Source organism: Gopherus evgoodei, chromosome 3 (assembly GCF_007399415.2).
Source record: "Gopherus evgoodei ecotype Sinaloan lineage chromosome 3, rGopEvg1_v1.p, whole genome shotgun sequence".
NCBI classification, from domain to species: Eukaryota; Metazoa; Chordata; order Testudines; family Testudinidae; genus Gopherus; species Gopherus evgoodei.
The window spans coordinates 93,633,431-93,656,146 of NC_044324.1; the positions used below are offsets into that span (position 1 = coordinate 93,633,431).

Below are 22,716 nucleotides of genomic sequence, written 5' to 3' on the forward strand. Positions count from 1 at the left end.
GCCTTAGAGCTGGGGAAAGTCACCTCTTTCTCTGGCTGCCGCAGCCCTGTACCCCCCCCCTTCTCACCCCACTGTCCCCTTCCCACCTACTTCCATTCCCCCCCAAGGCCACCACCTCACCTTACATGTGCATCTTCTCCAGGGTCCAGGCACCTAATTAGTGGAGCCATGCAGGTAGGTGGCCCTTCATTCTCTCGTGTGCAGCTGCCGAGGCACACACCTTAGAGGGAACTATCCACAGACCACCTGAATGGAGTGGTCTGTGGACCACAGTTTGAGAACATCTGACCTAGACCAATACATTTTCAATGTGCCACAGAGTAATACACAACTGTGCTATGGAGATTGAAGGCAAATAGGCCATTTAAAAAGATATATTTATAATTTTTCCCAAATACAACAAATACACCAAAATACCAGATTTCATAATACTACACAAAAGTAAATGAAGATGGTTAGGATAAAGCAAGGGGAAATAACATATCTATCTTCAGGGTCTGTGTTAATCATAGATCTCTAAAAATTCAGCCCAAATTGCTTTGAATTTTTTGGGCATTCCCTTTCTGCAGCATACTAATTATTTGTTAGCTGTGAGGTTAGCTATATAATAGTCACAGATCAGTATTTGGTGGGAATCAAGCTTTCCATTTCTGCAGGATTCACTTTTATTGACCAAAGCTGCACATTGGAACCATGCTGCCTTATTAACAGGTAACATCCTGGTATCCAGAATATATTCAAGAATGAAACTTAAGGAGGAATCCAATTTAGCATTCAATAGCATATTAAAAACTAAATGTACACACATTTGCTAATTGAGCTTTTGTTTAGATTACGCAAGTCTCCCTTTTGCATGTCCATGAACTGGTGCATCTTTCTAAAAACTTAATCTAACAAATCTGTCTTCAGCCAGGCAAGGCTAAAGCCTGGTGGATATCGCTGAAGCTCTGGCCTATCCTCATTTAAGTGTTGCAATATAGTTAATTTAGTATATAAAATCATGCAGTGCTTCAACTTTGCAGTCTAACTTTTTCAATTCAGTATTATTTTAGAAACAGATCCAGTTTTTTTTAAAACCATCTCTACCTTTTACTGGAGGTTTCTATGGTGTTGAAGGTCTTCCTGTAATGCAGTTATCTATGTAGAAATTACAGGAAGTAAAAAATGGTTACTCACCGTCTTCGTAACTTGTTTTTCAACATGTGTTGTTCATGTCCACTCCAATCAAGTGACCGGCACACTTCTTGTTTGAAGAGCCTTGACGAGAGTCACCAAAAAGGACAAGTGCCGCATTTGTAAGGGGTTTTGGCTGAGGACCCTTAAGGATCGTGAGCAGAGACTCAGAATTTTCCTCATGGAAGCAGCCCTCCATCCGCTGTCCGACCCCAGGCTGGCAGAGCCCATGCCAAGCACCTCCTTCTCTGTGTGCAGCACACCGGCGCCAATGGCGCGCAAGCTGGCACGACAACAAAGTAGGCTAAGGACTCCTGGCACTGACAGGGCGCCGAACATAAGACTTTTGGCAGGCACCAGTCTTTGTCCCCCGTGCTCCAAAAAAAGAGGTAGGAGGGGGTGCTCTCCCCTCCCAAGCCTATGGAGCCAGAAGCAGGGAGGGCTCAGCCCATCCAGTCTAATTCAGGCCCAGTGCCTCCCAGGGGCTCGTTGACTACTGCCTGCAAGGAGGCCAGTTGAGTCTGGCCCACTACCGTTCTCCGGACCATTGTGGCCAGGACATTCAACTCCTCTCGACTCCGGAGACGACTTTTGAGGCAGTGGAGGACCTTATTCACCTAATGGCACCACCTTCTCCAAGGAGGGACAAGGCACCAGTGACAACTCAACCACCTATCCAATCTAGGGGCAAGCTGGCAATGATGTCACACCATTCCCCATCTCTGCTGCGCCATTCCCCTGTGCTGGTCACCCACATGGGGAGATGGCACCAATAGCCAGAGGCCTGGCACCACCCAGTACTGCTCTTACGTGGTCTTCCTCTTCAGAGACCTCGGAGTCTGAGGTGGAGTCCTATCATTCAGATAGATCCAGCAGCAAGAGATCTAGAACCTGGCAACACCGCCAGCCTCTTCAGGTGCCGTGGCCACCTCAATGGCAACCACCAGCTCTGTGGCCCTTTTGGAGTCCCTGGGCCTATCATCAAGCCTAGGGTCAGTGCCAGGCATTGAGATCCAGGCCAGCATCAATCATGTCAGCATTTTCGCCCTCTTGCAATAGCTGGCACCAGACACCACTGATACCTCTGCCTGATGCTCAGGCCTCAGCGCTAGCAATCACGTCAGCACCAGCGATACAGCAGCCCAACAAATAACCTGACCCTCTTGGCGCCAAGGGCAGTGACCAAGGTAATTTTTATCTACACACACACACACACACACACACACGTAATTATAGTTACAGACATACTGCCTCCTCCCTTTAAATCCAAAGAATGAAGAATACAGAGAAAGGGTAACAAATTAACCAAACAAGCATAACTATTATCATCTGTGCATTACCAAAGTATGACAATTCTAGATTGTTACTATAATGGCACTCTTATAAACAATACTTTTTATTAATTTTTTTTTTTTTATAAATACTCACTCCTCTGTTACAAAAGAAAGATAGAATCTGGTTTTATATAGCACTTTTCAGACTCTCATCATTTTGCAAATTACACACAGTACAATCCATTTCAGCACTTTGCTAAATAGCAAATGTTAAATCAGGATGACTGACAGGAAAAAAATTCAGCTCAACACATTTCAATGATCCATTTCAAGAATGGCACACCTGGCATTCATTGTCTTGCAGGCCTATTCATAGTAAGATATGGGTCTGAATTATTTACTGGAATAAAAATCTACATATGCAAAAAAAATTTCCCTTGGCAACCTGCTTCTTTGTGGATACTGAAGAAATTCTGCTGTACAGTACTTGTTTTTAAAAGAATGAAAAGTAGAGAGAAGGTAGATCAGATGTTTATAATAAAAGAACAAGACGACAGTCAATGAAATTGACAGGCAACAAATTTCAACTGAAATACTTTTTCACACAACAAAATTAGCCCGTGGAATTCAATGTCATAGGATATCCCTGAAGTCAAGAACTTGGTGGGATTCAAGAACAAACTGGTCATTTATATAGGTAATAACAACATCCAGAATTACAAAAGAATGAATAAGTAAACAAGAATACCAGAGTTTTAAAAGCAAACTTCTACATAATGGAGGTTAGGATGAAACTTTCATTAATGGGATGGTTATCCCATTCCTGTACCGAATCCTATGAAGCAACTGGTACTACCCACTGTTGGAAACAGGATGCTGCATTAGAGGGCCTTCTGTTCTGATCTGGTAATTTGTGTGTTCCTAAATGGAACCCCCCTCCCATCTCCCCTCACAGTATATTCTTGAAACCTTTTTGTCTTGATCATGATATTAAAGAGATTCTCCTGTGCCACTGTTGCATGGATGGTAGTAGCAAATTAGTAGAAAATACATACTGAACAATAGCTCAAATACAACCTTAAAATAGTAGAAGAATTGCTGCCAGTGAAAGCACCATTTTATATTTAATTTTCACCTGGAGGGTTTTCCAAGATGGAGAACAAATTTCAAGCTTTTAAAAAAATTCAAGGACAATCTCTACCAGTACAAGTATTACTGTTTACATAGCATCCAAGTGTGCTAGATATTTCACAAATTGAGTAAAAGCAACAGGCATCTTCTACTGCCAGCTGTGTTTGAACTGTATAGGACTGATTCTTGGTGAAAGCCTTGAACCTGCAATCACATGTAAGGACATTTAAAAAAAAAAATAAAATCTGACTGTGTTCCTTTAAAGAGCAAAGTTGTGAAAATAATGACAAAACAAAAGCGTAAAGTTAGAGTGGTTTTAGCAGAGACTAGAATCTCAAAATGGAATTCTAATCTTCTATACACTAGTGAAGTATCTATGCATATTACATTTACCTTAACTATGGGAATATTATCCTGACAACATCCCAAAACCAAAAACTCATCTTAACATGGCGAGTCTCTCTCACTTTTTACCAAGACTGAACAATATGTAAGGTAGTTAAGTCATTAAAAAAAAAAAGTACTAGTTTGACAGAAGAAATATTTGGAGAAAATGCATTAGCCAGGTACAACCAGGGAGTCATTCTGAGTTGAAGCTAACGGGACTTTTTCCAGGTCCAAGAGTCAAATGCATTAGGCATTATTTTCAAAAAAGATTCAGGCATACATGCAGTAAACTGTACTAATTTCTTTCCAGGGTGGAAATTACTTTAAAAATTAGTGGTAAAGAGAAAGGTAGAATTAAAGGAAATGAGAAAGACATGGACTCCCATCCTCAGGAACAAGCAGAAATAAAAAAAAAAAAAAAAAAAGGACTCTGACAGCAATTTTTTAAAGCAACAGACAAAGCAAAATTAGTGAGACTCATTGTCCTGCTATCCACACATGGCGGTCTTTTCATAGCCTGCTCAGTTCTTAGTTTTACAAATTGTTGAAATGCATGCAATAAAAATGAAACCCTCTTCTTGTGCAGGCAATATCTAGTAACCACTACCGTAAGTTTGTACTATCACGAGTGACTTTATAGCCACCAACTGAAAGTTTAAAAACTCAATATATATGCTCTTTCTTGAATTTGAATAACCAGCGTTTTTTCATTATACAAACTTCTAGAATTTAATCTCAGAAAGCTGTGACCAGTTTGCCCTGCAAAACATTTAGGAATTTACATAATAATAAGCATGTCTCAATCCTGAATAAAACCAGAAATGTAGGTTATAAAAAAGTTAAAGCTTTTCTAGGGGAAGCACCATACAATTGTAAACTGAAAGCTTGAAACACCATTTTATATATGCTGCAATATTTAAGACTCAGATTTTGTTCTGCAATGGTATAACAAGCAGAACTATTTCACTATGTAAAATGTTAAATAATATTTTGCCCAGACAAAAGAGATAGTTTAATTTTATTTTTTCTTTAAGTTCTTGCAACATCAAAATCTTTAGCTTCTGGATTACAGTTACATTATATTCTATTTCTCTTTTGTTAATGGTTTTCTACATTACATATATAGACAGTATTTCTCCATTTTGGGAGGGAATTTAGGTAATGAATCAAGTTAATCAATACAATAGATTTACAGTTGGAGGTAAAATTGGTTTCTCCCCTCCCCCATTGTCTCCCCTCCTCACATCAACTTACTTAAAAGTTGGTATAGCTCCAAGGAGAAACAGATATACTTTTTACCCAAATTACAATAACACATTCTCAGTAGCTATCTGAAAGATAAAAAGCAAATGCTCAGAAATGAAAATTCATACCAATGGCTTTCTGTCTAGCCAAAGGTGCATATAGCCAGTTACATAGGAAACTTCCTTTGAAAAAAATCTAACATAAATATTAAGGATAGAAGTTGGTTTTTGTCATGTTTAAAACTAGAAATAGGAGATACCTATTTAAAATCACCTGACATTTTTAACCTCAGCCTCAAACTTCAAACTGCTGTAGCTGGCCATATGATATTTTATCAGGATTTTTACATACCAGTGCGTTAAGTAACAGATCATTAATAACTGAACCCCAAGCTGTAGAGCCATGCTCTTCCCCAGCTTTTCTTTCTAGGATGTCTTTTCAATACTATTTCAGCACTTCTTCACTAGAAGTCAGGCATTAGTAATGTAAACTGCACACATCTAATCTAGTCAACAAAAAGTTGCACTGTTTTTAAAATCTATTAAGAGATGCGCCATTTTATAGCTCATGTTCTGGAGTGATTTTATTCATTGTTTCAGTCATAACAAAGAATAAATATTACTTTATATTAAAAGTAATGTGACATATTGCTTTCAAAATATAAAAATAAGGAGTTCAAAATATAAACTGGCTCCTAAACTAAGACTGTCTTGTCAGGAAAAAAAACCCCAACCACACACTTTGCACATCTATAGCACCTTACATCAGAAGATCTTCAAAGTGCTTTGCAAAGGTGGCTAAGCATTATCCCCATTTTGTAGATGAGGAAACTAAGGCACTGAGAGGTTAAGTGTCTTGCCCAAGGACACACAAGTCAGTAGCAGCGCCAATAGCACAGCACTCAAGCTTTCCAGTAGTCTATCTAGCCACTATATCTCATTGCCTCTACATTAAGTGCACTGATTTAAACGTTTGTTTGGGGAGCAGGAATTGTACAACACAGTAAAAAGAAAGGGAACCAGAGCCAGTCTATGAGTGCATCAATTTCAATCAAAAGCATGAGCAAATTTGGTATTCAATTAATTAAAATGCACTTAAGGGAATGGTCACACTGAAAATTATATATTTACCTAGAGAGAGAAGGCTCATTAAATCTAAGACATGTGGTATCAATGTTGTGAAAAAAAAATTGGTTACTTTGACATTTATAGTTCAGATAATAGTCATTTTGACCCCTGCAGAGAAGCCATGGTGTTGATCAGCAGACATCTAGAGTAAAAAAACCCTAAAAATAAACGGATTAAAATAAAGGAAACAAAGCCATCCATCAAGATCACCAAAAGATACAACTTCAAATAGATAATCTGCTGTAGCAAATGAAATGTGATATACATAGGTCATTGAACAGCACACTTCAGCCCAGTTCCCTGAAGGCAAACAAGTATTTAAAAGGAAGCAATGCTAACTTGTATTTCAAAAAGCCTGACCTTGAATCTGATGCTCATGAGATGGGTGGTTTATGGACAAAGATTGCGGATGTGATTCAGAAATGTGTACATTTTGGTTCTGTTCTTCACTAATTTGATGGGATTGGACTGCATCTTGGTTAGTATGAGACTGACAACTAGGTTCCTGGGTCAGCTGCATGTGCTGAGCTTCTGTTGCTAGATGAAGTTCTTCAGTTTGCCCCTGATGGGCATGAAGATGTGCTAGTGCTTCCTTTGAAAGAGTGATGACATGCATTTGCTCAGATTGTGTAGTCTCTATTTGGTTCTCCATCATATTGATACTTTGGATTTGTTCTACTTGTTCCTGCTGCGCTGCAAGAAGCAAGTTCTGCAGCTGTTGTGGTGGCTGAGTGAGTAGCGCAAGATTAGCAGCCTGGCCTGTTGTCATATTTTGGGAGTTCTCAGCAGTAACAATACTAATACCTTGATTATGACCAGGTATAAAATTTATGTTATGTACTGAATCTGTGACAAGCAACTGAATCTCTTGTCCTCCAGATGTGGACAGTTGATATTGCTGCAGCTGAAGAATGTTTCTGACCTCCTCTGAGCTATTGCTGCTGCTAGGAGCACTGCTTGATTCTTGCAATTGTTTTTCTTTGCTGTGAATTTTCAAATGAGACTTCAAATTGTCCAAGCGTGCAAACTGCAAATTACACTCTGGGCAGGAGAAAGGCTTTTTGCCTGTGTGTAAGATACAGTGTCTCCTCTTTGCACTGGAATCCGAGAAACATTTTCCACATATACCACAAGAATATGGCTTTTCTCCTCTGTAAGAGAATATTTTACTTAAATCAGAAATACTAATTCTGAGACTGCTGCTTTCTGCAAGGTATTACCTGGTATATACCTCTTCACAAATATAATACCACCACCACCAATAATAAATAATACTAATAATCTCTGATATACTATAGTGTGCTTACAGGCAGTCATTAAGAAAAATATTCAGTGCTACATTTTCTACATTCTACTTTTAAGAACTGCACAATAATATGACAAAGTTTCCCCTAATTTGTTCACATGCAAGAGTTAACAACAGGACTGCCTTCATACAGAAATATTGAAGTTTTCAGTTTTATGAAGCCCTGGTTTGACAAAATGGGGGAGGAGGGGCATAAAAACTGGAGTATTCATCTATTTTATATATCATTAAGGATTAATTTTAATTTGCATTTATTTTGTCCCTTCAGCTATTTTTAATGTTGACTGAAAAATATCTAAAGCCTAATTTCCGGACACACATGGCCTAGGAAGAAAAGAATAGGTTTTGCTGTAATCAAATGGGATTTTTATTGCCTGCCTCATAATAGCTCTCTAATGGTCTCAATTTTTAGGAGGTTCCTTTACGCAATACATGTAGTCATATGGATGTGAGGTGACGTTAGTGCTGTGTACTTTTATCTTAAAAAAAAACAACAGGTAGCATTGATGTTGGAATGTAATGTGTAAACGGGATTTGACAGTTTTTTGTTGTTTTTTTTAAACAGAAGAAAGCTATCATAAGATATTTCTGCAAAAATCTATCTAAAATTTAAGATAGTTTATCCCCCAAGTTTACCTACAATAAGCCTTCCCCCAGCTCTCTGCCTAATTTTCTCCACAATTTATTGCATTTTTTGCTTTAAAGTGTTAAGCAGAATTCTATGTAAACAATGCACATTTTAACACACATTTGAAAATACTGTAAAGAACATGAAATATTTATACTTCCTTCCATGTTGGAAATAAATTGGTCAGATTGCACAAAGTAAATCCTAAAAATTTCTCTTGAGGTTTTTATGCCAAAACAAGCACTAATATCCGAACACCATAAGATTACAACAAGGCATTATAATCTATACCAAACACTTGAGGCCAAATGTAATAGTTTACATTTTACATAAATTGATATTATGTTCAAAAACTCTGCTATAGACTTGTTAGTTACAGGGATTAATTTAAACTGTCTCAACAGAAGCCATGCAGGAAAATGATCAGGTAACAGTTATGATTGTAATAACTTGCTTCTGCTCTCATAGAGAAGCCTATAAATTTTTTGGTATCACTATTGGTCTTGTGCTGACAGTGTAGTCAATGCCATAAAATACACAAAAATAAAGACAGCCCCTGCCCTATATTAGATGGAATCTCTTCAAGTTTTAAAAAGGAATTTGACAAACTTTAAAGCAAGAACAATGGGAAATAGGTAATCTTAATTTTTAAACTTTCACACAACAGTATCTCATAGAACAATTTGGCAGGATCAGATAAAAACATGTTTCCATGAGAATGGAGGATCAGGACATTGGCAACAGCATACAGAGCTTTATACATCACTGTTTAGAATACAGCTCAAGTCAGTGAAGACCAAAATGCATTACTGCAACTGCTGTTTAGTTGCTTATATGAAATAAATGGGTGATCTAATTTCAGTCCCTGCAGTGTTCACGCTTACCACACACACACAACACCCCATCTTCAGAAGTGGCACTGAGACCCTTATTGGCTATTTCTGATATAAAGGATTTATTTATAGACTTCTCTATGGAGCTCTTCGTAGCAGTATTTTAACACTTTGCAAACATGAATATAACCTCAAAACACCCTTTTGAGGTAATTAAATAGTAGTTTTCTCCCCTTTAAAAAAAAATATTTGTATTGCAGTAACACTAGAACTCAGGGCCTCACAGTGTTGGGTGTTTTTAATTACTGCAGTGGAACAAACTTATGACCTTTGGTACTTTAAGACAGCAATTGTAACGCTGAACCATGTAGCTCAATTGTGTAATAAGTACATGATGACTGAAATATCAAATGAAGAGATGCTACCAAGGAAACTTGATAGGAAACTTGCACTTCCATTAACTCATACTAACAGTTTATGAATAAATTAAGAGCCAACTAACTGTTAAACAGGCATATTTCATGAGCACTAAAACCCTCTTCCAAAAGCAAAATGTTTCTGAACCTTCATAACATTTACCCATGCAGTAATCAAATACAAAATTAGAAATTGTGCATCCACCATCTGAACAGTAATACAAGTTTACTATTAAAATTAATCCAGCACATTGTGATTTTAAAGTGAAAAAAACAAAATACAGCAGATGTATGCCATATATCATGACATCAATTTCAGGTGTAAGGTCTGATATCTCAAATTAACAAGGAATCTGTGATAAACAAGAACACCTGACTTAACACACAGGTGTACCCATTTTGTTTAATTTTTTTTCTCCTCTTTAGCTGAGAGATCTGCAAATGCAACAGGAGAAACTGACTATAGTGAAACTGCTTATGCACAGTGTTGTCAAATGTACCAAATAAAACTGAAAAGAATTCTCCCCTACTCCCTGACCTAATCTCTCAGCTATAGAAATCATAGGTGTTACTTGTAATACTGTACTAGGAAAGAAATCACATCCATTCTAAAAAATGCAACCTAAATTACTGGCTTTAACTTACTTGGGTTTTCTGTAGAACCTAAAAGATTCCCAGATAAATTAAAACTACATGACAAGGTCACTAGTGTACTTTAGAGACTTTCCTACTCTCCTCTGGTTAAATCACCACCACCACATCAATTACAGGGGAAATGCTCTGTCAGAGAGGAGAGCTTTACAGCATGCCTAAATTAGTTATCATAATACTACCTACTAACACTTCAAAATGTAAAAACCCCTATGAAAAAATATGATATGGGACTTATTTCCTCATTAAAATCTGTAAAATTTTACACTGATTCAAATATGCTAATAAATTGTAATAAAGAACGAATACATGGTATTCACAGCATTTAGTAATCAATCAGTACCCACACATCAAGTGCAGCTAAGGAGCAATGGTTATTAGTGTCATATAACCCATATATCACAGCTACTTGATTAGAAGTTGCATATCAGAGATTCACTCAATTTAATAAAAATCATGCACATCTTAGGTAGCGTAAAGATGCTCATTTTATAATAAGGTAACAACCTGTTAAATAGAGAGCCAATTATATTACTGTATATTTCTCTAAGCAAAAGTTCACTGTTGCAATGATTGTTTGTTTTATCTTTAACATTTATATGGCAAGAATTTTAAACCTGTTAAAACTTCCTAAATAAATAGCAAAACTATACTGTACCTGTGGATTCTGATGTGAGTCTGAAGAGAACTTTTTGCTGTGAATGACTTGCCACAGATTTCACAAGTAAATGGCTTCTCACCTACAAAAAAAAGATAGTTTGAAGTACACTCGTAAGTTATAATTACTGTAATAATCAATACCACCAACAGGCTCTCATATAGCACTTTTCATCAGTATATCTAAAAGCACTTTAAGTATCATTAGCTGCATATTACCGATGTGGAAACTGAGGGAATGCAGTGAACTGACTTGCTCAGGGTCATCCAGGTGACCAGTGGCTGAGCCTGGAATAGAACCCAGGTCTCCAGAGCTCCCATGCTCTATCCAATAGGTCAGACTGCCTGCTCATAATTACAGTAAGTTCTAAGAAATCACAACTGTGCACACTAACAAGTGTAAAAGAAAGTTATTCATGCCTGCTAACTCAGGAATAAACAAAGTTAAATTATTATGCTTCTAGTGTGAGAAAGCATGGCTTTCAAAGAGGTTGCAATCCAGCTAGACGAGGGGTGGGCAAACTATAGCCCGCGGGCTGGACATCCTGCCCAGCCTCCGAGCTCCTGGCCTGGGAGGCTAGCCTCCAGCCCCTCCCCTGCTGTCCCCCATCCCCTGCAGTCTCAGCTCGCTCGCTCCGCTGCCAGCGCAATGCTCTGGGCGGCAGGGCTTTGAGCTCCTGGGGCAGCGCAGCCTCAGAGCTCGGCCTGACCTGGTGCTCTGTGCTGCGTGGTGGCAGTGGCAGTGTGGCCCGGCTCCAGCCAGGCAGCACAGCTGTAGCACCGCCAGCCATCAGTGCTCCAGGCACTGCGATAAGGGGAAGAGTGAGGGGCTTGGATAGAGGGCAGAGGAGTTCGGTGTGGTGGTCAGGGGTGTGGATGTGGATAGTAGTCAGGGGGGGAACAGAGGGTTGAATAGTGGCAGGAGTTCTGGGGGGCAGTCAAGAAGGAGGAGGGGTTGGAGGGGGCGGCAGGGGACAGGAGTTCCATGGGCAGTCAGGGGACAAGGAGAAGGGATGGTTGGATGGGGCAGGGGTCCTGGAAGGGCTGTCAGGAATGAGAGGAGGAGTTGCATGGGGTAGCAGGAGTCCAGGGAGCAGGTGTGTTTTTAACCCTGACCTTGATACTATGCCTCTTCCTCTTCTCATTACACACTCATCCCCTTGCTATATTTACAGTGCTATAGCAGCCACTAACAACTGAAGTGCTACCAACAAGTCTTACTGTAACAGCACAGCATGCTGTCCTAGATAGAAAATGCAATGGCTACAATATTGCAAATGGAAATAATCCCTGCATATACCTTTTTCTAAAAAATGAGAAAGCAAGCATTGACCCAATAACATACACACTATACATATGCAGGGAATTGCAAAAAGCAAATGTTTAAGGGTATCCTTATTTATAAAAGCAATTTTCCCCTGTCAAAGATAGAGAAACTATGAGAAGTTATACAAATCTCAAGTTGCATAGTACATTTTCATTTTTCTATTATTTAATATTAAATTTGCCATGGCAAATTTGCAAATCTAAACCTCCACGAAGATGAATTACAAAGGCTTTGCTACATTTAAAACATGCTTGTAAAATTCCAGAAAAAGAAAAAGTTGAATCTGCTGTTAATATTATTATTTAAAGGTATTAACTAGCACTGTATTTTGAATTACTTTCTTGTTACTCCAAGGGCAGAAAAACCTGATAAAAAATGCACAAGTTCCATAAGGGTTTGAAATTCGTTACATTATAACCTCTCTTTTAATTCTCATTGTTTATGGTATTTGTGGTGTCCTTGGTAGAAAGCAGGAAGTCTAAAACAGATTTCTAAGGATCTTGAGGTAGTATAAAGTCTAATTTTGTTCAAGTAAGCACAAAATACAAAAGGCAAAAACATACTATTATTCTAAAAATGTAATTCTTACAAGAGAATTATAATGATTTTAAAAGAAATCTTTCCAGGTGACCTTCCAAACGTGACCTTCAACATGAATTACTTTCTTGGAAGGTTATGCTAAATGATCATGGGAGAGTCAGTTTGCCTCAGCTTGCCCTCCAACTCTCCAAGCAACATACGTCCTATGTATTTCAAATTACATTCCTCCTCTTGAAGTCAAGTCCATTAAAACATAATAAAAAGTAATACTTGTGCTGGTCACCAGGCTTCACAAATAATCCAACCCTCAAGACCTCTGGGAGCAGCTTTCTCTGTTCTTGGGTTGCAGTGAGTAGGTTCCTAACACCACCTGGCTCTCCATCAGCCTGACCTAGTCCTCACCCAGAACTGTACCACTGGAGAGTCTCTCAGCACTTTCTGCAGGTCTCTCTGTGAGAAAAGCACCCAATCTTATAGTAGGCATTGCTTTTAGGCTGCCTCCACATGACCCTCTCTTTTGCACTGGTTACAAATACCTGTGGCCATTCCTAGGGGGCATACCTCCTCACCAGGAGCCAGGACATCACTGCACACTTAATGGATGTCTCCCTGCCAACCAGGGATGGGCTACGTGAACCGCATCACAGCCAACAAGTTAGTCTTAGCATTCCTTGAAAGAAAAATGGTGTGTAATATATACCTGTATGTGTTCTTAGATGTTTCTTTAATTGAGCTGCATCCATGAATTTGCGATGACACTGGTTACATTCCGGCAATGAATGGCCTTGTCGCAATAATAAAAAAAGTGTCAGTGCATAAGTGATCCCCTGTATTTCTTCAGTGATCTTTGTTAAAGCACTTCCCTGTAAAATAACCACTTTAATATAATATATAAAGACAACAACGATACACCAGTTACTTCTGTTCCTGCACATCACTAGAAATGCAGCATTATTCTATTCCATTTGGGGGGAGATAGCTCAGTGGTTTCAGCATTGGCCTGCTAAACCTAGGGTTGAGAGTTGAATCCTTGAGGGGGCCATTTAGGGATCAGGGGCAAAAATTGGGGCTTGGTCCTGCTTTGGAGCAGGGGGTTGGACTAGATGATCTCCTGAGGTCCCTTCCAATCCTGATATTCTATGATTTCCCCAGTTAATTCTATCACTGAAGAAAGGATGCTGGTTGTTTTAACTCCTGATCCCCATCAGGAATCTACCACTTTCCTTTTGGAGCTTGGTGATTCCTTAGTTCCTCTCCACTTTACATGATTATCCAGCCGCCATCTTTCTAGAACAAAATTGGTAGGAACTCCTTTTAAAGCTATCGATACCATTCAGCCAGAGGAGTAGCGGAACAACACAAAGCATAACATTGACAACAAACAGTGATGGTACTACTTATCTCTGGTGACCAGATGACAGCCTAACTGATCATAGCAAGGGAAGGGAGAAGGGGGAGAAAGTCAGGCAGCCTGCCCGTCCTCCCCCACCAGCCTTGTTATACCTGTGTGCACTCGGTAATGACTCTTCAGTTGTCTCTTTTGGCTAAAATACTTCCCACACTGATCACATGTAAAAGCCTTCTGTCCTGAAATAAAAATTAATATTTCTAAAAACACAAATAATTAAAATCCCAAAATTAAGCTAAAACATAACTAACATTTCTGTATAACAGACTCTTATGCTGTAAGGTAGCTAACACTTACTTTAAAAAGAAAATACTGAGCAGAAATGTTTGTTTTGAAATATCTAATACCTAATATAGCTAGATTATATTGGTCTTTGATTACTTACCTGTGTGTAGGCTCATGTGTTCCAAAAGAGAATGTTTTGTTGTTAAAGCCTTACTACAGACAGTACAGGAATATGGTCGCTCTCCAGTATGCATCCGCTCGTGAACCTGAAGAGAATGCTTCTGGGAAAAGCCTTTACCACATTCATTGCATTTAAAAGGGCGTTCTCCTAAAAATAAAGCACCAAGACTGTAAATAGCAAAGTGTTATTGCTAATAAATGTATAAGTAAATATTCTAAGTTGTACTGCATCTTGCTACTAGTATATTATCACAATTAAAAAATGAATTTTCAGTAGACCAGGAGGTTTAATACAGACAAAAACCTAAGCTTCCTTATAGCAACCATTCAAAATAAATCATTTTGTAAGTATCATTGTCTAGGCACTGCCAATATCAAATTTAATATTTTTTCATTGGAAAAAAAATTAACTACAGCAATCAGTGTGCAAACTACAAAAATTATAATCTCTGAAGGTGAGAATTAAGTAAAATAGTAGAAACAAAATCTTGGTTATCCACCATATATACAGCGTGTGTCTAGCAACACGTTATAAAGCAACATTTGAACAATTCCAATGCAAACCAATTGTAGCAAGTTACCATACCCTAACCCAAAAAAGGTAGTCTTTTATGCCTACCTGTATGAATTCTCTGATGAATAGCTAAAAAGTGATTATATTTAAACACTTTGCCACATTCTTTGCAACAAGCTTCAGAACCTGTGCGTTTTCTTTTTCTATCAGTTCTCTTTGTCAATACTTTTCCATCTTCATCACCAACAAGTTTATAATCTTTAAGCTTGATAGACCGCCGTATCCTACGTTTGCTATAACGACTCTGATTGCTCTGTCTTCCTTGAGTTTTAGGATCATAATTCTCATCCTTCTCAGCTGACAGATCTACAGCAGCTTCTGAACCACAAGCTGGCTCAGTTTCTTCCATTTCTTTCCTTACTGGAACTTGTTCACCAGCAACTGTTTCTTCCGCTGCAACCTTTTTCATAAAATTTTGTTTATTTTGCACTGAATTGTTCTCTCTTAGCTGCATATCTTCAACAGAAGTTGTCCCAAATTTTTCCTCTTGAACATTCTTGACTTTTCTTGGTCTTCCTCGTTTTCGTTTGGGTGGCTCTCCATTTTTCTTGTCATTTGCAAAGACAACTACTGAAGCACCACTACTAGATGCGAGAGGTAATACATTATTTGGGCTATGGCTGGTCTGATAATCTGCATGTGCCCACACTAAATCATTCACTTTTAGGAGTTGTGCAGTTGCCAATATTTGTTCCACACTTTTTTCATTGGACTGGAGATAACCTGTGTAGATAAATTCCAGTAGTGCACCAAAAGTGTCTGCAACCATTCCCTCCAACATATAAATTGACTGACTTATCTCTCCCTCATCTACAAACATCATTGAAAAGTACTCACTGCTGGCAGCAAGTAAAGCTTTGTGGGCTCTGAAGTGCACATCCTCTACTATTAAAGTGATATCACAAAGAAAATTCTTTTTCCTTTGTTCAGCAAAATTAGCGAGAATGGTATCTCTGTGAGCCTTAGAATGGATAACAACAAGCTTCTCTGGAGGGTCAGCAGTTGCTTCTGCCATTTTTATTGCAAACAGGAAAAGATTTACCTACAAGAGTAAAACAGTATTACTGAAAAAAAACAAAAACAAACATTATTAGAGGTTTGCATTACAAAAAACAAAGTATTACAACTTACTCCAGAATGAAGGAATTTCTGCAGCAAAACTGAAGCTTTTGACCTAGTTGTACAGACTCAATAATCCTGACATACACTTTTTTCCCTTCAAATAAAACAAAGTTTTTTAAATACTTAAGAACAGCTATAAAAACTTCATGAAATGCAAACAATTTTTCACAATTATTATTTATTTAGTACCAATGTGCCTCGTGCTGTTCAGTACCCAAAATGACTGCTCCATCTGGAACTAATGTCTTTTGGAACTTTAAAAAAATAAAAGTGAGTGGAAAGAAAAAATTTAGTTATTAGCTTTCACAAATACCTTAGGGTTATGATGGGACTTCTAGTAGAACCAATAATGAAATCTTGGCCCACTGAAGTCAATAGTGAAACTCCCATTGACTTCAAGGGCATGATTTCACCCCTAGTTTCACATGCTCCAACTTCTGAAAAATTCTCTTTCAAACCTTTCCCTGCTTATTTTCAGCCCAGAGGTGGTTATGAAAGAAACAGCACTAACAAGTGGTAAAAATGGTGGAAGCTGCCAGAGCAGCCTTATGTGATGGTCCTTACCCATATAAACACCAGTTCTGCTAAGCCAGTGGTAGCAACCTTTGTGGGTTTTGGGGTTTTTTTTTTGTAAAATTCTGTATTGCAGGTATAGTCTAAAACAGGAACAGGCAAGGCCAAAGGCAGCATGCAAGCTGATTTTCAGTGCCACTCAAGCTGCCCGGGTCCCGGCTACCAGTACGAAAGGCTCTGCATTTTAATTTAATTTTAAATGAAGCTTCTTAAACATTTTTAAAACCTTATTTACTTTACATACAACAATAGTTTAGTTATATATTATAGACGTATAGAAAGAGACCTTCTAAAAACGTTAAAATGTATTACGGGCACACGAAACCTTAAATCAGAGTGACTAAATTAAGACTTGGCACACCACTTCGGAAAGGTTGCTGACCGCTGGTCTAAAAGAATGAAATAAATTCAAAAATAATAAAGCTACTTTTAGGTAACAAATAAAATAGCATGTTTAAACACAAAGTGGTCAGTGAACGCAACAATTATGTTTTGTACAGTAACAACTTTAATTTGCCCATATATATTAGCTACCTGTGATATTCATAAAAATAGTTAACTTTCGTATAAGAAATGTAAAATAAGGTTACATGTTTAAAAAATTGTCAAGGAATTCAAATTTATGGTTCTCATAACAACATTAACTTGCAGAAGCTGCACATGCACGTAGGTACTTAGGTACTGTATACATTCATAGCAACAGAATGGTATTACCTTTCCGGATGCAAGATCCTAACAATATTTGTTGTTTAAAAACAAAACAAAAAAAACTCTCTCTAGGGAGGTTAAATAAAACAGGAAGGCACACTAATATGATCTCAGTTATAGCCATATTGGGCTCAGAATATTAGTGAGACAAGGTGGTGAGATAACATCTTCTATTGGACCGACTTCTGTCGGTGACAGACAAGCTTTTGAGCTACACAGAGCTCTTCTTCAGACTTGAGAAAGGTACACAGTGTCACAGCTAAATACAAGATCCAACAGCCAGTTTAGCACAAGCAGTTAGCACATATTCTCTCTGTTCAATCTTGTATTTAGCTGTGACACCCTGAAAATCTTTCCCAGACATGAAGAGGAGCTGTATGTAACTCAAAATAATCTCTCGCTCACCAAGAGTAGTTGGGCCAAAAAAGATATTACCTCACCTACTTTGTCTCTCTAATATGATCAAATATGAGACAAATTTTCATCCAGGTAGTATTTGCTGGTGGGCTGTAGAGAGCTGGCTAATTACTGGTGTTAGTTTCTCCTCATTTACAGCTGTTAAGATTTGTTAGGACAGCTAAAAATAATAAAAACAATAAAAATATCCAGCATTAGGATATTTTAAATAGAAATAATGGTTGTAACTGTAACATAGATTTGCATGACTGCCACCTGGGAGAGAGTCTTTTCCAGACTTGTGAATGGGAGAGGATTGTGGCCCACAAGACATTGTCTGTATAAAAATGGGTACAGTGGAAAAAAAAATTGAAAACATCTGAAGTATAAAATTTACCACAAAGTCAGAAAAGCTACTAGGGTCTCTAATTAAATATCAAATAACCAGAAAGGAGCTAGATAAGCACTGAACAGCACACTGGAGATTAAAGGACGAGAGCTCAAAGGCAGGCCAGACTAGGATAATAGACTTTTGGCATCTATTTTTGTTTTTTTTTTAACTGAGGCTGAATTATTTATTTTAACTTTCATATCAAATCACATCCAAAAGTTAAAAAACCAAACATTTTCTGAAACAATGAGCAGTTTATCAAGAGGATCTTGGCTATAGGATTGTCATTGCACGTGTTTGAACAGGGCTCTGGGAAGCAGGACTCCAGGGTTTTACTCTCGGCTTCCGGTCCTGGTTTACCCTAATACTGAGCAAATCACGCCTTTCCACACCTCAGTTTCGCCATTTACAGATGGGGGGAGGACATGCCCCATAAGCAGCCTGAAGCGGTACGTCTCCCCATGATGTAAAGTGCTATGTTGGACAGTGCAAGCAGAGGCTGTGGTCCCCACATTACAGCGTGGGGGGCCACGCACACGGGCTGGCTCTAGTATGTTGGAAACCGCTACGACTAGGGGCTATCTCGGACTCTGTGGAGAGAAAGGCCCCCTTCGGGGGCGGGGGTGGGGGGTCGGGTCAGGCTCAGGACACTCCCTGGCAGCGCTCCAGCGAGCCGGCTGCCGCCCATCGCCCCGTTCCAAGCTGCATGGCCAGACCATTCGCCCGGCAGGCAGCGAGGGGGTTTCTAGCCATCCGGCCCGCAGCAGCCTCCGGAGTCGGGGAGACCTTCCTGCCCGGGGGGTGAGACGCGTCCCGCACAGGCTCTTGCGGCCCCTCCGGGAGAGCTGTGCTAGCCGCCCCCGCAGCCCGGCGAGGCCGCCTCGGCTTGGCACGGCGGGGCTCACTCACCAGCGGCAGCCGCAGGCAGCGTTCAGGGAGGGTGCGCGCCCGACCCGGCCGCACTCTCCTCCCCCGTGGGAGGGGCACGACCCTGCGTCACGGCGTCGAGCTCCCCGCACGTCTCTCTCGGCCGTTAAAGCAGCAGTAAATGGGCAGGGCCGCGAGAAGGTTCCGAGAGCCGGCAGCCCAGGCCCCGCCTCCTTTGTAACGAACAGCAACGGCCCCTCCGCCAACGTCTCAGCCACCCGGCTCCTGCCCTCGCGCACGGCGGGGGAGTGCGCGGACTTCTGAAGAAAGGGGCCCGCGGCCGTGGTGGAGGAGGCCCTGCGTGTCCGGTCAGGGGCTGTGGGACTGTTCCCCCGTAGGCCAGCAGCTTCTCCCTGACTGACACGTTCCGGTGCGCGCGCGCTCCCTCGTCCTCCAGCCGCCCGGTTTTGGGAGCGGCCTTCCTCGAGCTTGGCCTAGCGTCGGTCTTCGCTTACCTGGGCGAGAGGATCCCACTGAGGCAGCCCGGTCCGCAGGTGTCTGCCATGCAGCCTGCATCGATCCTAGCCTTGTAACCATTTCACTTGTGTCCCCACTTCCTGACCTGCCGCCAGTGCAACACAACGGACCTTCTCTCTCCTTCTCTGCACCTGTTCAGCGCCCTGCCAGTCTAGTCCCACAGTTTAGAAAGCTCTTGCCTTATTTAAAATATATATATTTTTAATAAAAATCAGCAAAATGTGGAACACAAATCCTTGAAAGACACCAGCTGGGCTTTGAGAACTAACTAGGCTTTCTAAGTACCAGAGGGATAGCTGTGTTAGTCTGGAGCTGTAATAGGCAACTGAGTGTCCTGGGGCACTTTATAGACTGACGTATGGGAGCATAAACTTTCATGGGTGAATACTGCATCAGATGCATGTAATGGAAATTTCCAGAGGCAAGTATAAATATGCAGGCAAGAATCAGTCTAGACTGGAAATTTCCACTACATGCATCTGACGAAGTGAGTATTCACCCACAGAAGCTTATGCTCCAATATGTCTGTTAGTCTATAAGGTGCCACAGGACTCTCTTAGGCTTTTAAAAAGTCATTTCAAACAGAACAATACGGGCCTGAGAGTGGATAGATTCTGAGTTTTTTTTTTCTGAAATAAAGCTCTTTTGAGAATTTTTTTAAGTTTAATTTTATATTTGCATCCTCCGTAAATTGTAAATATGGCTGTACAAACATAAAGAACTGGGTAGAAACAATACAAGGAACAGGCAATAATTACTGTGATCAGATGTCATGTCACCTGCAGGTACTTATTTCCAAAAGTGGATACGTTTAAAAACACTAGTATTTTGAAACTTCTTGATTTTTGTTTTTTAGACCATTTTTCCAAAAAGGTTTTTTAAACATTCCTTTTCCCCTCAAAATGTTTGGTTACATTGTTAATGATCAGAAATAGTGGTAAGTATAAAAGCTAGAACAAGTTAATCAATGTAGTTGTGTCTAACTGCCTCTGATTGTACAATGGTGTGAAAGGAAATTTAAGCTTGTTTCATTGCATGTAATAAAAGTGCATTTATTGTACTAATAATGCTAACATACTGAGAGACAAGGAAATATCTGAAATGACTGAAAAACAAAATTGTAAAATTCAGTGAAGTGTTTCAGAATATTTAATAATTTTATTTCAGGGGTGATCAAAATATTCCCTACTTTTCAAGATTATAAACATTTCTAAAATATATTGTACATGAATATTAAACTAAATATTTGTTTTTACAGTAAACTATCTCAAATCTAGGGCAGCCAATCATAACTAAATTCTACCTATCAGAGTCTTTTATCTATTCATAAAAGTATAATGTTCTTTGTTAACAGAATTGTTTTTATGGCTGAGCCTTTACGACCAGTTGAAGTATAAAATAAGAATATTCACCAAGCTAATCAGAATTCAATAGTTCAATGAAAATGCCCAATTATTTCATTATTGCACATTCCAAACTAACCAGAAGTTGGATCTACATCTTTAAGACACAAAAACATCCGTAATTTGTGATCAAAGTCAATAGGTCTATTTTGAGGTTCTTTGTATTTACGTGTCATTTTTGTACCCAAGTAGGGGATGAGGTCACAGTGGTCTATGAACTGCTCCAGTTTTCTCTTGTACTTTTTTCGTACATATTCTGAGCTCTTGGGGTTGTAAGCTGCAAGAAACAAGTATATTAAAATATACCATGTTCCATTTATTTTTTTTAATTTAATTGCAATCATTATGATATATGGAGTCATATTACAAATTAAAGACAGAAAGATCAAACCCACACCTTTCCACCTCAACTACTGATAACACTACTACAGGCTACATCTGGAGGCAACATGCCCAGATTAAAAAAAAGGGTTTGGGATGTGATTTTCAGAAGTGCAGAGCATTCATAACTTGAATTTAAATAGCCATGGGTGCTCAGCTTTTTGGTCTTTAATGAAAAAAAGCATATTAAAATACATCTTAAATAGCCAAGTGAAAACAAATTTCAGGGCCAAGTGCCTTACACCACAACCCCAACCCCACTTCTTCCACCCCACATTTTGGTATTCAACCATGGTGACAGAAAGCAAGAGTATTCTTGTTGAGTGTAATTGTAATATGGCATAGCGGAATTGGTGGTTTAAGACAGCCAAATCTCAGGCCAACCAGTGCTATATAGATGATAATGGATATCTTGAATGGGGCCTAGAATTGGACTGGAAAGCATGGGGAACTATGCTATGTGCTATAACAATCTGTCTTACTTAAAAATGTATGCAGCTGCCTGCAGCAGTAGCTGAAGCCCTGAGTGATGCTGAAGTGTATTTGTAAGCAGAGCACAATACATCAGTCAAGCTAGTGGGCATGAATAACTAAGGTGAGGTAACCTAACCATTTCCTTTCCATGAGTGACATCTCTCCTAATCTGTGATTTATAGGCAGTGCCTTTTCTGCATAGTTATTGGAAGCAGTTCAGCACTGTTACTAGAGAATTCTGAGTGAGACCATACCTATTGTTTCTGCCCACCAGAAGATTGCTTCCAAAGCCACAGAAACACTTAGATGTGATTTTAAAACAAAACCCTAACAATAGAATCAAAACTGGTAGACAAACGATGTCATTTCAGTATGGCCATGTGTTAGACATAAACTCTACTTCTGTTTTTCCTATTTGGAAATCAGCAGCGTTAGTGGATTGTTTCAGATGTTCTGAAAAGAAATCAGGTTCCAAACTTCCATTCTGGAGCCCAGCATCTCCCACAATCTGTGACTGATGTGCACTAAAGCACAACAGTGAAATAGTAAAGCACAGGAATGAAGGAAAGAGACAGTGTAGGTAAAAGGGAGGGAGATAGAAATCCAAACTGCTTGACAGAAAAGATCTAGAAAAATTTACAATGGGACCAACGCACAGAAACACCTTCCCACAAAGGATGTATTTTAAGAGGACAGGAGGCACACTTAATGTTAAAAGCATTGGTCAAGGATCGAGTGGCTACTCTATATATCTCCTCTGTAGTAGTCAAGGTTCTGTCCAG

General features: G+C 39.4%; 2 protein-coding genes across 10 annotated transcripts in view; both read right to left on the reverse strand.

The window, feature by feature from the left end:
- Positions 1-213: 213 nt before the first annotated feature.
- ZBTB24 (zinc finger and BTB domain containing 24) lies at positions 214-20,089 on the reverse strand. Of its 6 annotated transcripts, XM_030556099.1 has the most exons (9): positions 19,182-20,089; positions 16,214-16,298; positions 15,128-16,124; positions 14,489-14,656; positions 14,199-14,282; positions 13,396-13,479; positions 10,830-10,911; positions 6,698-7,488; positions 1,268-1,456 (listed from the first exon to the last, which is right to left on the reverse strand). In XM_030556099.1, exons 3-9 carry the CDS (start codon positions 16,095-16,097, stop codon positions 1,353-1,355), a joined length of 2,283 nt encoding a protein of 760 aa, XP_030411959.1. In that variant the 5' UTR covers positions 16,098-16,124; positions 16,214-16,298; positions 19,182-20,089; the 3' UTR covers positions 1,268-1,352. The 6 variants fall into 6 exon arrangements, with proteins under 6 accessions (XP_030411960.1, XP_030411959.1, XP_030411958.1 ...); XM_030556100.1 differs by lacking the exons at positions 1,268-1,456; positions 16,214-16,298 and adding an exon at positions 214-1,257 and having other exon boundaries at positions 15,128-16,146; XM_030556098.1 differs by lacking the exon at positions 16,214-16,298.
- Positions 20,090-20,209: 120 nt separating this feature from the next.
- The window catches only part of AK9 (adenylate kinase 9), a 253,414-nt gene continuing 250,907 nt past the window's right edge, over positions 20,210-22,716 (reverse strand). For all 4 annotated transcript variants that reach the window (XM_030556086.1, XM_030556085.1, XM_030556087.1 and 1 more), the window contains one exon: positions 20,210-21,356. In XM_030556086.1, coding sequence (XP_030411946.1) covers positions 21,154-21,356 — 203 coding nt within the window. In that variant the 3' untranslated portion in view covers positions 20,210-21,153. The remainder of the gene's footprint in view (positions 21,357-22,716) is intronic.

What these genes read in the sequence shown, in the direction of transcription:
- ZBTB24 (XM_030556098.1), bottom strand. Translation starts at nt 16,097, where the DNA reads ATGGCAGAAGCAACTGCTGACCCTCCAGAGAAGCTTGTTGTTATCCAT. An exon ending in ACATCTAAGAACACATACAG is followed by an intron (nt 10,912 to 13,395) that starts GTATATATTACA and finishes TTTTTTTTGTAG; the next exon opens with GTGAGAAGCCATTTACTTGT. An exon ending in TCATGAGCATCAGATTCAAG is followed by an intron (nt 1,457 to 6,697) that starts GTCAGGCTTTTT and finishes TTGTCGTGCCAG; the next exon opens with CTTGCGCGCCATTGGCGCCG.